Below are 13,573 nucleotides of genomic sequence, written 5' to 3'. Positions count from 1 at the left end.
TTGCATTATGCCAAATGTTTTGAAGAATTTTTAAATCCAGAGATATAAGCAATTTTAACTAGTGACACGGACCGTGTCCATAGTGTCATTGTGTCGCCTGCCAATGACGTCTTAACCCCTCGATTTCCGGTTTTGTTTTGTAGAAAACATGGAAACACCAAAGACGCTTTAATATGTTGTGCGGACCGCACAGAGTAGCATAATAACAGAACTTTCAAACGTATCTAGTATGATAAAACAGCGCTGCTTTTTTTTCCGCACATACACACGACCGGAAGGAGCGGAAGCGGTCGACTGTGGCATAATAAAAGCTCCGCTGCTTTCGAGCCGTGTGTCACGCTCGTTCAACGGCCTCGTTTCACTTCGACGGCTTTCAGCCTCACCCTGCTTCATTCTACTACGTTAATAAATCATTAGCTCATCCATGAACATGATTTCTGCCCGAGTCCCGTCGGATTGCATCGGCTGTGGGGATGAAGACCACAACTCCCATGATTCCACACTCAGTCACGGTGTCATCAAACTACGCCTTTGTCTATTTGTTTATTTTGAATACGCGCCCTCCAGCGGCGAAAATTACATATTGTGCCTTTAATATATTAACCGAATAGCAGAAATGTTATAAATAAAAAAAAGTATTCGATTCTCAAACGGTTCGTTTTTTGAATCAGATCTTTTAAACGAATCGGTTGATGCTCGTCTAATTGGACAGAGGATTTGACTAATGGGACGAAAGTAAATTAATTTAACCGAATAGCAGAAATGTTATAAATGAAAAAAATATATATTATTTTGTAGTATACAGTTTTACTTTAATTTGGTTGTATGAAAGTTTTATCAACATGATATGTGTTTACGAGTTGACTTTATTAAATAGAATTTTATTAATATGTGCAAACACTTTTTCATTTGAGACATGTACATTAATTTTAGTATTGTTTAATGTAAATGCTAATTATATGTAGGTCCTAAATGAAATCATGTTTTTATTAGCAGCATTGTGGTGGCAACAAACTGGTTTGGGACACGTGAACGTACTATTATTATTATTATTATTTGAAAAAAAAAATGTATCAACTTTTAGAACATGTTGTAAATATACCACGCCTCCAGAAACGACCACTATGTGACGTAAAAATGTCGTCACGTAAAAGAATTCATGACTCGTTTCGAACCGATTCTTCGAAATAAAATGCCCAAAAGAACCGAATCGCAAGAATCAGTTGGACTTCCCACCACTAAACACACCGCCCCTCATTCCGGGCAACCACAAATCAACAGCGCTGACTTCATTTCATTATAGTGCGCAGACGCTCCTCGCTCCCAAAGGCCCCTTGGTCATTGCAGCGATGATATCCGTGGATAAACCCAAGCCATTCTATGTTTGCATGCTCAATCCAGTGACGTAAGTTCTAATATGCTTTAATATTGAGTGAGAGCAATATTCGTCGGCGCATCAGAAAGACCTCTGAGAAAGACACACAGGGCTCGTATTGTTAGAGAAGCAGAGTGGAGTGCCACACGTGAATGCTGGAGAGTGGAGAGGTAAGAAGGGCTTTTTATCATTATCAAAATTAATTTTGTCTAGAAACATCAGAGAACAATACACAATACACCTCAAAATACAGCAGACACCTATTTTGAAGGAAGTTTCATTACAGCGAAGCTGCTACACGCCTTCCGATAGACAGGGTCTCATGTGTTAATAAAGGAAAGGGTTATCTGTTGTTCGCCTTTATTTTGATAAAAACGCGACAGTTTTTAAATGTTATCGAATTTATGTTAAAAATCAATAAAAAGGATAAAATAAAAATCATAGTAATTTTAACGCAGGGCGTTTGTGATGGCAAAATCCTCGTTCTGCATGATGCCGTTTTATTTTATTTTATTTTTTAAGGTAACTTAGGTGTTTTTTGCAATGTTTTAAAAATACTGAGGTGTCAGTCATATAAACCGGACCAAGAACATAATTAAAATAATTTTGTAATTTTGTGTTTTTTTGTGTAAACCGCGTCTCTTGCTGTGAACATCACTTTTTATGTTCTGTATTACCCGACCCACCCGATCCGCGGATTATCCGCAGCGCCCGCGGATATAACCGCCATCCGCGCATCACTACTGTGTTGACAATCTTGAAATAATCGCAGCCTGTGACTGGGCACACGGACTACAAAATATATATTAAAACTAAGACTACATCAATAATGGTTGACTGTTTTAAAGTGATCGAATTCCAGTTATTAAACTATCAATATTAAATTTTTTCATACATTTATTTTTTTTAATGATCATTTATGCTTCCATTTAGACTGAAAGCATGGAACATAATTCGGTTCTGAATAGGTTAATATGTGTTCCTGAGATAGTAATGTTCAGTTTTCTTTGCATTGAATACATAGTTACATTGAAGTTCCCCCTAGGTAATACACCTATAAAGCATCTTTTATTTACTGCAGTATAATATGGCAGTGCTTTTGATCATGCATTGTTCACTTTGAAAACATTTCCCACGCCTTGAGTGATCTCCAGCCAGATTTTTCGTGTTTGAATAAACTGTCACCCCATTCATGAATAATGCATGTTAGCCTGTTCATTTCAAATGTGACATTTGATGCTCTTTCTCCCACAGATGTAACCACAGTCATACCTACACTGGATAGTGGAAATGCATTGAAAAGACCTGGATCTGGCACAGCAAAATGGAGAAGCACACCCTATCTGTAATTTAAGTCTGGTGTCAAGCAACAGATAATTAATGAGGGAATGGCGGAGCTCAGATTTTCTTGATACAACCCATCCTTTGCAGGTCACAGCACAGACGGACACACCATGGATCTCCTTTGGGTTCTGTACTCAATGCTGACTGTATGTATGGCCATCAATATGGAAGCTACCGGAAGCCATAGCATGTTTTGTATCTGTCTAAGTTGACAATGCTGACGTGCCACATTGCGATCCCTTATGTAAAACAAGCTGTTTCACTTGCAAAAGTTAACTTTGCGTAACAGCTGTTGTGAAAATGAAGTGTGCTTAATTGCATTGAAGGTGCTTAATTGCACTTGTAGTGTACTTCACATCTCAAAAGTGTTTATGTATATATGTGTGTGTGTGTGTGTGTGTATATATATATATATATATATATATACAGTATTTATATATAATATTAAATAAATACATAAAAAAAAATAGCATACATAGCATAAATTAAAATAACAGCACATAGATGGGTAGAAAATGGACTTACATAGACATGGGTCAAAGAGTTCATGACAGGTCCAAAAAATTTTTTTCCAGGTCTCTAAGAAAACTTGGGTTGTATTTTTGAAGCTGTATGTTGAATATTTCATGTAAAGTGTGTAATTTATGGTTTGTTTAAATAATTAAAATGTTAGAGGGTGTTCTTTTTTCCAATTTAATAGGATACATTTCTTAGATACATATGAAATCAGGCCTGTCCATATAATTCTTTGCTAAATAGAGTAAGCAGAAAATATATATCTATTTTTTTTTTTTGAGTCGTGAAAATAACCAGGGAAAACCCTTTGCCATGGATCACTTTAATATGCCGTTTGTTTGTATTTTCCTTGAGAGAAGCAATAAATGCAAACCATAAATGTTTAAATGCATTGGTTTAAAACGTATGTACTAACAGCATCAAAGATTTGTCATTTTCAATTAGACCCAGATCTTTCTTGTGCCCTGCAGATAATTCAGATCACATTACAGAAATGTTTAAAGGGAAATTAATCTTTAAATTGTCCTACGGTGATGTTTGCTATATTTTTATTTCTGAAGAATCTTGCTGTTTTAACCATTTTTTGGTTCTCTTTTGCATGTGGCTGTGATAAAATAAGCATCTTATAACTATTTATGTAACAAGGTTGCTTTACAGCGGCTTGCTAGTGTATGCCACACAGTGGTTGTTGTTATGAGCCGTTAATGGTGCTCGGGTGCATTGTTTATTTTGATTGCTCTGTAATCTTTGTATCTGCAGCTATAACGCCTGGATTGATTCGAGCCATTGGTTAATGCTCTTTTCCCGGGCCGCAGTATTCAGCTGAGGCCAACTGAAAACAGCTGCATTAGCTTGTTACAGCAGCTAGTGTATCTGTTGAACACACACAGCATTGTAAACGTTATCTAAAACCCGCTGTCCTCAGTCACAAGGTTTTAACTTATTCGCTCCAGTCCTACCTCAGTATAATAGAGCGATGGGACAGGAAATTAAAGAGATAAAAAGAAGAAAGAATGGATGGAGTTGAGCCGAGGCAACCCGTCTGCTCATCCTCTTGTACATTTGTGTAGAAATGTGGAGTTACATAACCTTTTGCACTGTAACCAGCACCAACACACACATAAAGTGATGATACTTTTTAAACCTAAAAAAAAATTAAAAGGATTACAAGATCAGTGTAGAAATATATTCAGATGCATTTGAACGATAATCACAATTCACATGTAATACTCTGCAGATATATTTTCCAAGCATTGTATCTACAAAAAATTATTTTTATATTTATTTTATAATACATTTTTATATATTTAAAAAATATATATTTTAATATTTATTTTTATGTATTATTATTATTTCATTTTATAATTATTTAAAACTATTTGTTTAATTATTAAATTAATTTGGATTGTAAGAATAAAAGGATATTGTTCTTTGAATTTACTTAATATGTCTGAACTTTTTGGCATGATTTCCACATTTGAGGATCAAACTAACAGAAAAAGAAAATCCAAATGAAGATTTACATGTGATTTTTTTTTTTCAAAGGGTATGAAGTCCGCTGAATAACCAGGATTTGGTTGATGAATAGCTTTTACTATTTTTAAGAACAACTGACATCAATGACTAGAAGTTGACAGTTTAAGCAGCAATTAGTCTACTCAAGATCAAGAAAATCAGGCTAAATCTTTCATATCATCAGCTCCAAACCATTTCTTTCTTTCTGGCATCATAAGGGACACATTAATCGTCCTTGCTTTCAGATTCAAAAACACTGTGGGACAGTGGCAGCGTCTTGTTCTGAACTCTGGGCAACCTCGGTTGTGAAGTGGGACAGTTGCCTAAAGGCATGATTTCTGGGATTGTTTGGGTTGCATAGAGTAATGGGAAGGTTCAGGGAGTTTTTGAACTGAGCAAAGAGAATGCTGGGTAAAGCTAACAATATTAAGCATTTCAGGTGCACTGACTGATGTAGCTTGACATCTAGTTAATTTAAACGTCCTCCCCTATTTGTCAGACATGCAAAGATACATGACCTTGTCCTCATGTTATTTTTACCATGGCATGATCATTAAGGGCATCCTGCAGTTGTTATTCAATCTGGCAACTCAAAATCAAATTATATCAGTTATGCATTGCTTGAGAGTCATTATTTTTTAGATATTAATGAGGGGTACTATGACTTTTGTAAGAGATCTGACCAAAAAAAAATTGATATTGGAATGGCAGGGTTGACCATTATTTACCATCCATATCTTCTTCGTCTCTGTCCCTTCCTCTTCTGTCTGTTTCTCTTCTCCACTCCCTCCTCTCTTTTCATCCCTCCCCCCACACAAGGTACTGCGGTTGCCGGGGAAACGGATCCCAATTGTATTGCAACAAAAGAGCAGGCTTTCTCTCTCAGGAGGTGGTCGTCACTCGCACTCTGACCTCTCTCCACATTACACCCCTCCCTCAAACCGGCCCATTTATGCATCACTGGTTACCATGGTAGTGCAGTTGAATTCTGTTAAGTGAACACTGCCTTAAGTTAAATAGTGACCGGTGGAAAAGGGGAAAACTATATACGTGTTTGTTTGCCCTGTACTTAACACATTGTCACATTCTTTACTTGCATTAAAAAAAAACCTAAACAGAAGGGAATATGAGAATTTATATACAGTTAAAAATAATAATTGGTCATGTGGTATTAAGAATATGTCTTAAAATCATGTCAGAATGCTTTGAGGACGTGACCTAAACTTTGTTATCAATGAGCAAGTGGGGGTTCACAGAGAAAGGCATATGTACTCTGGATTTATGGGTAGAGGAAGGAACTAAACGTATTTACTTGTGAATGGACACATTTAAAAGGTCCGGTTAGGTGACTTTCTTCAGTTTGCCTTGTTGTTTTTCCTTTTTCTTTTTGCAACACAGAGAGGTCTAAGAATAAATCGGTGAAAAACACACTTTATCGGCCGGTATTGCTGTTGTATTGTAATTGTATAACATTTTGATAATTGCCATTTATTGGCCATAACATAAAAATAATAAAAACTGCCTACATCCCTAGTTGCTGCACAAGTGTCTTGGAGCTCTAAAATAATTTATAACCCATATATGTGAAGCACACAGATCCAGCCATATTACAAAAGACTTGATCATGTTAACTTCCTGTATTTGCTTCTGGGGATTATGCTTTCAGATTGTATAGAGTGCTTCCACATCTCTCATGGATCTTAGCATACCAGCTGTAGTATTTAGTCATATATCATGCTTTGAATCACATGCTCTCTGCCCAAACAAGAAGCAACAGCCATCGTGCCCCTTCTGCGTGTTTACATGCCTGCCATCACAGTATGTTTTGAATATCCCTAAATAACTTTCCTCAATGCCCTTAAGAAACTCAGAGGCACTGGAATGGACATTGATGAGTAGGAAGTGTATGTTTGCCCTTAGGACAGCAGTGGACGAGATGCACACATTTGAGTTCATCAGATCACACCATTGCATGTAATGTGGCCTGACAGATAATGTTTTTCACCAGATCAGCAAATAATGGAACTAGCTTTATTTTTATCTTGCTTAAAAGCCAGAGTGTGTCCACTCAATTGAGCTCAGAATCGTGTAAGACATGCCATAAGACCTTCTGTGCCGACTACAGCCACAGATGCCACTAATGGTACATCACCATCCGCAAAGTTGCAACAAGAAGTCAGTCACAATCAGGTTTTATGTCATTTTCTATAGCTGTACTTACTGTCCACAAAATATTAAAATGATCTTTATAAACAAAAGTTAATTTAACCAGCATATTTTTAGAAGCTACATGATGAAAACAAGCATTTTTTCACATGCTTTTATGGTCTGATGGTTAAAGCCAGTGCTCTTTCTCATGTCATGTTAGCGGCACATCTCAGTGTTATATGCTGCGTTAAATATGGATTAGGTACTTGGAAATGATTGCTGGATTTAGATGCTTTGTGTCAAAATGGGCAAGCATAATATCCATCCTAATCCGTTTTTACAGACATTTTGGGTGGTAGCCTAGTGGCAGTGGCTGAATGCGCTCATTATGGATATGTATTATACATCCAGTATATGTGTTGGACTGTTGCAATAATTTAAAGGCTGGATGGTTTTATTTGCAATAGTAAATAATGGTAATACTGTTGTTAGCGCATTAGATCATCTCATTGGATTTAGCCTGAACGCTTGGTTAATTTTCTACATATTAAGTGAAGAATTGGTTGTTTAGGAACATAATGAAAGTCAACATTGTGCGTAATTTGTAACAAATAGCATTTTGAATAGCCAAACATATTTGTATATAATAATTATGTAAGTCATTTTACCATTTTTAACAACCAAACACTAGGAGTTATATTTTTAATTATGTAATTTATTATAGCATTTTAAGTCACCAACTCGAGGAGCAATATTATTATTTTGTAGTAATTATTATCAATTTTTACAACCAAACACTAGGAGTTATATTTCTTTATATTATAATTATCTACATTATTATAGCATTTTTAATCGCCAAAACCTTGGAGCAATGTTATTACATTTGTTTTTAATAATTGAATAAATTATTAGCTATTTTTAACAACCAAGCAATAGGAGTTTTTTTTATATATATTATAATTATTTCAATTATTATAGCATGTTAATAGCCAACCGCTAGGAGCAATTGCATTACTTTTTATATAGTAATTGGTTAAATTGGTAGCATTTTTAAACCACCAAAAACTTGAGTTATATTTCTTTCTACTGCAATTATATAAATTATTATAGCATTTTTAATAGCCAACCCCTAGGAGGGAAATTATTTATTTATTTAAATCTTTTTGTATAGAAACATTGACATTTTTCTGCCATTTTTTCTTCTCACCATTAGTAATTGCATAAAATGCTTTAAAATAAAACACATAGCACATACATCTTTTTTTTTTCTTTTTCAAGCGTGTTCATATAGGCTCTGAATGATTGTAAGTTTTGGTCCTTTTTTCAACACAAGGGGTGTCAGAACCCCCACCCGACCATCACAAAGGCTCTTACTCTGCAGGGGTGGAGGCTTTATTGTCTGTCTGGTCCTGGGTGGAGTCTTTTTCCTTCTCCCCCATGGGATTTGCATATTTATGTCCGGCCCCAAAGCTGGTTCTACTCCCAGAATGCCTCATGGTGTAAGTGGGCCTCAGCAATAAACAGCATGTCTCCTGCCCCAAAACAAAGGCCTCCTCAGAGAGGTTGCATTACAGATCCAAATTTTATTCTCATTTTACATAAGGGTGACCAAGTGACTGTGATTAAAAATGGTGAAGGGTCAATTTGGATTGACTGATTTTAAATGTTTAACATTTTAAATAATAAATAGTGTATTTAAAGTTTATTATTATTATTATTATTATTAGCACTCTATATTTCTCTTGTTTGTCCATACAGTCTTTTCATCCTAAACTTAGAGTGCTGTTTTACTTATTTTTTTATTTTAATTTTAAATATTTAAAATATTTAATATTTACAAAAAAATAATTGGCATTAGCCTATGTATAGTTTATTATTATTATTATTATTATTAATAATAACACTGTTTCTCTTGTCTGACAGCCCTTTCATCCCATAGTGAACTTGGAGTGTTCTACTGAAATACGACCATTCCTGTGTGCCCTTTACGCACCCGTGTGCACCGAGTACGGCCGCGTGACCCTGCCATGTCGGCGCCTGTGCCAGCGTGCCAAGAGCGATTGCTACAAGCTGATGGACATGTTTGGGGTCAGCTGGCCAGATGAGATGGAGTGTAGCAGGTACAGGATCACATTCATTAAGTTCTGCTGTTCAGCAAGACATCTTTATTATATGATATCATATTCTGAAATTAAACTCTTGTCTCCTAGGTTTCCAGTCTGTGATGAGTCTTACCCCCGAGCAATAGACCTGCTCCCGAGCAGTGACGGGACGGAGGAATCTCCCTCATCAGTTCAGCGGGACTACGGCTTCTGGTGCCCACGAGAGCTGAAGATTGAACCTGACTTGGGCTACTCGTTCATGGGCATGCGTGACTGCTCGCCTCCCTGCCCGAACATGTACTTCCGCAAAGATGAGCTCATTTTCGCCCGCTATTTCATTGGCGTTGTCTCCATAGTCTGCCTGTCGGCGACGCTCTTCACTTTCCTGACTTTCCTCATCGATGTTGGGCGCTTCCGTTACCCTGAGCGACCCATCATTTTCTACGCGGTCTGCTACATGATGGTATCCCTAGTCTTCTTCCTGGGCTTCCTGCTAGAGGATCGCGTGTCATGCAACGCAGCGAGCCCTGGTCGTTTCCGCATCTCCACCGTCACCCAGGGCTCCCACAACAAGGCCTGCACGCTGCTCTTCATGACTCTCTACTTCTTCACCATGGCAGGAAGCGTTTGGTGGGTCATCCTCACCATCACCTGGTTCCTGGCGGCCGTTCCCAAATGGGGAAGTGAAGCTATCGAGAAGAAGGCTTTGCTGTTCCACGTGGTGGCTTGGGGCATCCCGGGAGCCCTTACCATCACCCTCATGGCTATGAACAAAATTGAAGGCGACAGCATGAGCGGCGTTTGTTTCGTGGGGCTCTATGACCTCATGGCCTTGCGCTGGTTTCTCTTGGTGCCTCTCGCATTGGATGTGGTCGTAGGTGTGGTGCTGCTGTTGGCGGGTATTGCAGCGCTAAATAGGGTCCGGATGGAGATTCCCCTGGAGAAGGAGAACCAGGACAAACTGGTGAAGTTCATGATCCGGATCGGCGTGTTCTCCGTCCTGTATCTGGTGCCTCTGTTGACAGTCATTGGATGCTATCTGTATGAGCAGAGCCACAGATCAGTTTGGGAGACCACCTGGGTACAGGAGCGCTGTAGAGAGTATCACATCCCCTGCCCGTTTAAGGTAAGAAGAAATGATGTGAAATACACTACCATTTAAATGTTTGGGGTTGGTTAGATTTTTTTTTAATATTTTTGAAAGAAGTATCTTATGTTCACCAAGACTGCATTTTTTGAAGAAAAATACAGATAACTGTAAATACAGATAACTGTTTTCTATTTTTTAAAATGTAATTTATTCCTGTGATGGCAAAGCTGAATTTTCAGCATCATTACTCCAGTCTTCAGTGTTACATGATCCTTCAGAAATCATTCTAATATGCTGATTTGTTGCTCAAAAAATGAAACTAACCCCAAACTTTTGAACAGTAGCGTATGTTCATATTGTCCTAAAAATAAGCAATTGTTTTAGCGTATATAATGACAGATTTTTAATGTGTCCTTTGTCCAGTGTTAATAATTGAAGGTCTCCACAGTCTCCTGCCAACTCTGTCATCACTCTATATTAGAAAAAGTTTTTAGTGTCTAAACAAATGTATTGTTGTGACTAAGTGGTCACTGTAAAAAAATTTTTTTTTAAAGTCACTCCTGCTGATGTGAGCTTCATCCAGAGTTAGAAATGAATGGAAGCTCAGAGTAAAAATGCCCTCAAAAGTGACAAATGCCAGAGAAAATAAAAATATTTCAGTTTAGTTTTGTGGTGACGTGATGTTTTCCTTATTTATACTTATTCATATTATTTAGATGAAGATTTATTTGAATGAAATTACTAAATTGAAGCATTTGACATAAAAGGATGTCATGAGGGTGTAAAATGTCCCTGATTTGCAGATTTTGTGCATCTTTTCTGACACTAGGTAATGGAACTAAATGGGGACAGGAACCGGAAGGACCAAATAAGGACAAACAGGAACTAAACGGGAACATACACGTGACACTAACATGATGCAAACAAACTGAAACATAACTAAAAACTAAAGACTGTCATGGAAAGTTTCAGCTTCAGCTCAGTAAAAATCTCAGTAATGATGTTTATCCATACGTGTGTGTGTACATGCCTGAGGCAGCGTGGGATTGGTTTTAATGAGGCCTTGTTTACTGCCGCAACTTCTGTTCTGTCGTGGTGGAGCAAAAAAGACAGTCATGTGTCATGTTAACTCTAGCAGTACTCTATGAAGTGCTATGAAGTGCATTGCTATAAATAGCAGATCTCTAGTCACACTGCAGTAAGTGATGATGTCATATAATGGAAAAGTGTTTGGATACAATAAAAATATATAAATCTATTTGCATTATATAAAACAAATATCAAGACAATAACAGTAATGTATATGGATATGTAAAGGCAAGCTGACAGCATTCAGAGCAGAAGAAATGCTCCATCTAAAGCAGTGTGAGAGAGAGGGTGTGTATTAGGTAAAGAAGAGGACAGACATTTGTGTTGACTGCAGCTATGTTTATGCCGTTGGCAATTGTGCAGTGAGCTGAGATAAAGCACTTCCCGTCCACACAATCGCACACACACAACCCAGGGCTAAACCAACATACAGAAATACACTTACGCACACACTGCATGAGGTTATGAGCAAACGCCGAGATCCACAAGGGAAGAATGTTCCTACATGTTCTGATTACAAATCATTCAGGTTTCACCTGTTCTTATGTTGCTTGCTAAGCAAATGTGTGAAAACCAATCTATTGCTGTTGGCTTCACAGGTGGAACAGACAAGCAGGCCAGATATCGCCTTGTTCCTCATCAAGTACCTGATGATGCTGGTGGTGGGGATCCCGTCAGTGTTTTGGGTCGGCAGTAAAAAGACCTGCTTCGAGTGGGCCAGTTTCTTCAATGGGCATCGCAGAAAAGAGTGAGTTTCGATTAATGCTTGGAGAATTTAAACCATTATTGTTTATGCTTAAAGTGAAAAGCACATATGTTGTGTGACCAAAAAGGTCATGAGTTTGAATTCCAAGGAACACAAACTGATAAAGAGCTTGAAAGTCATTTTAAGTAGATATAAAAATTCTTGCTGATTTTATTTATTTTATTTATGCATACCAGTATGAAAATTCTATGCTGTGTAAATACACTACCATTTAAAGGTTTGTGGCTAGTAAGATTTTTTTTTTTTAAACAAATTAACACTTTAATTCTGCAAGGGTGCATTAAATTGATCAAAAGTGACCGACAGATTTTTATTTTAAATTAATTCTGTTCTTTTGAACATTCTATTCATCAAAGAATCCATAACAAATCCTTAACAAAAATATGCTTTTAACATTGATAAGAAATGTTTCTTGAGCACCAAATTAGCGTATCAGAATGATTTCTGAAGGATCATGTGACACTGAAGACCGGAGTAATGGTTGCTGAAAATTCAGCTTTGCCATCATAGGAATAAATTACATTTTAAAATATATCAAATAGAAAAAAAATATATAAATTGTAATATTTAAAAAAAAAAAAATTAAATAAATGCAGCCATGATAAGAGACTTCTTATAAAATATTTGAAAATCTTACTGAAATTTGTGAATAGTAGTGTACTTATTTAATTTATTTATTAGTTATGGCCAATATTAAAATTCTAAATTGTCTAAATAAATAAAAAATAAGTTTAAATGCTACAAGTGACTTTAGGCATCAGAGCATTATAATTTATAGTATGAAAAACTGATATTCATTTTGAGAATGGCTTAATATTACATTTATTAAATTATTAATGTTTTTAAAGATTCGTTTTAAGTGACGTAATCAAAATTTTAAAATAGAGCATGAACAATTAAATATTGTTCATGTATTGTTGGGGCAGTCGTGGCCTAATGGTTAGAGTCGGACTTGTAACCCGAAGGTCCGGCAGAACTGCAATAACCAGTGCTCTCTTCCACCCTCAATACCACAACTGAGGTGAGACCCTTGAGCAAGGCACCGAACCCCCAACTATTGCCACAGCAATATGGCTGACCACTTTCACTTGTAAAGGCTTCCTCTCTACACACCCCTGTCCCCTACATCAGGGCATTAACCTCCTCTCCCTCCCCTTGTCCCACCCCCTCCTCTTTTGTTCATTTTGACTCCTTTATGCCCTCTGTCTTCCCCCTCTCTCTTCCTTCACTCCTCTGTCACTCCCTCCCCACTTTGCCACTCTTTTCCCCCGTCTCTACCACCCTCAGCAGCGCAGTGCACGAGAGCAGGCAGGTGCTGCAGGAGCCCGACTTCACCCAGCTCCTCCTCAGGGACCCCAACACCCCAGTGGTGAGGAAGTCTAGAGGCACCTCGACACAGGGCACCTCCACCCATGCCTCTTCCACGCACCTCGCCATGTTGGACGAGCCCCCCAGCGCCAGCACCAGCCGCGCGGGCAGCATGCGCAGCAAATCAAGCAGCTTCCATGGCAGCCTGCACCGCTCCAGAGATGGCAGGTGAGGAATCCGAATTAGATTTCAATCTCATGAGTAGGAATATGAAGTAATCTGAGAACTTTATTTTAGCATATTTTAGCTATTGGGGGGGG

The 13,573-nt window shown here is 37.7% G+C and overlaps 1 protein-coding gene across 1 annotated transcript in view; it reads left to right on the top strand.

The window, feature by feature from the left end:
* Positions 1-13,573, top strand: part of fzd3a (frizzled class receptor 3a) — a 20,815-nt gene that overhangs the window by 2,277 nt on the left and 4,965 nt on the right. The window contains exons 2-6 of the mRNA XM_016496262.1: positions 2,630-2,905; positions 8,817-9,018; positions 9,109-10,126; positions 11,779-11,927; positions 13,233-13,481. Of these exons, the coding sequence (XP_016351748.1) occupies positions 2,830-2,905; positions 8,817-9,018; positions 9,109-10,126; positions 11,779-11,927; positions 13,233-13,481 (1,694 nt within the window). The 5' untranslated portion in view covers positions 2,630-2,829. The remainder of the gene's footprint in view (positions 1-2,629; positions 2,906-8,816; positions 9,019-9,108; positions 10,127-11,778; positions 11,928-13,232; positions 13,482-13,573) is intronic.

The sequence above is a fragment of the Sinocyclocheilus anshuiensis genome, unplaced genomic scaffold (genome assembly GCF_001515605.1).
Source record: "Sinocyclocheilus anshuiensis isolate Anshui unplaced genomic scaffold, SAMN03320099.WGS_v1.1 scaffold306, whole genome shotgun sequence".
Taxonomy (NCBI): domain Eukaryota; kingdom Metazoa; phylum Chordata; class Actinopteri; order Cypriniformes; family Cyprinidae; genus Sinocyclocheilus; species Sinocyclocheilus anshuiensis.
The sequence above is the reverse complement of the archived record's forward strand: the minus strand, read 5'-3'. Positions and strand labels throughout refer to the sequence as shown.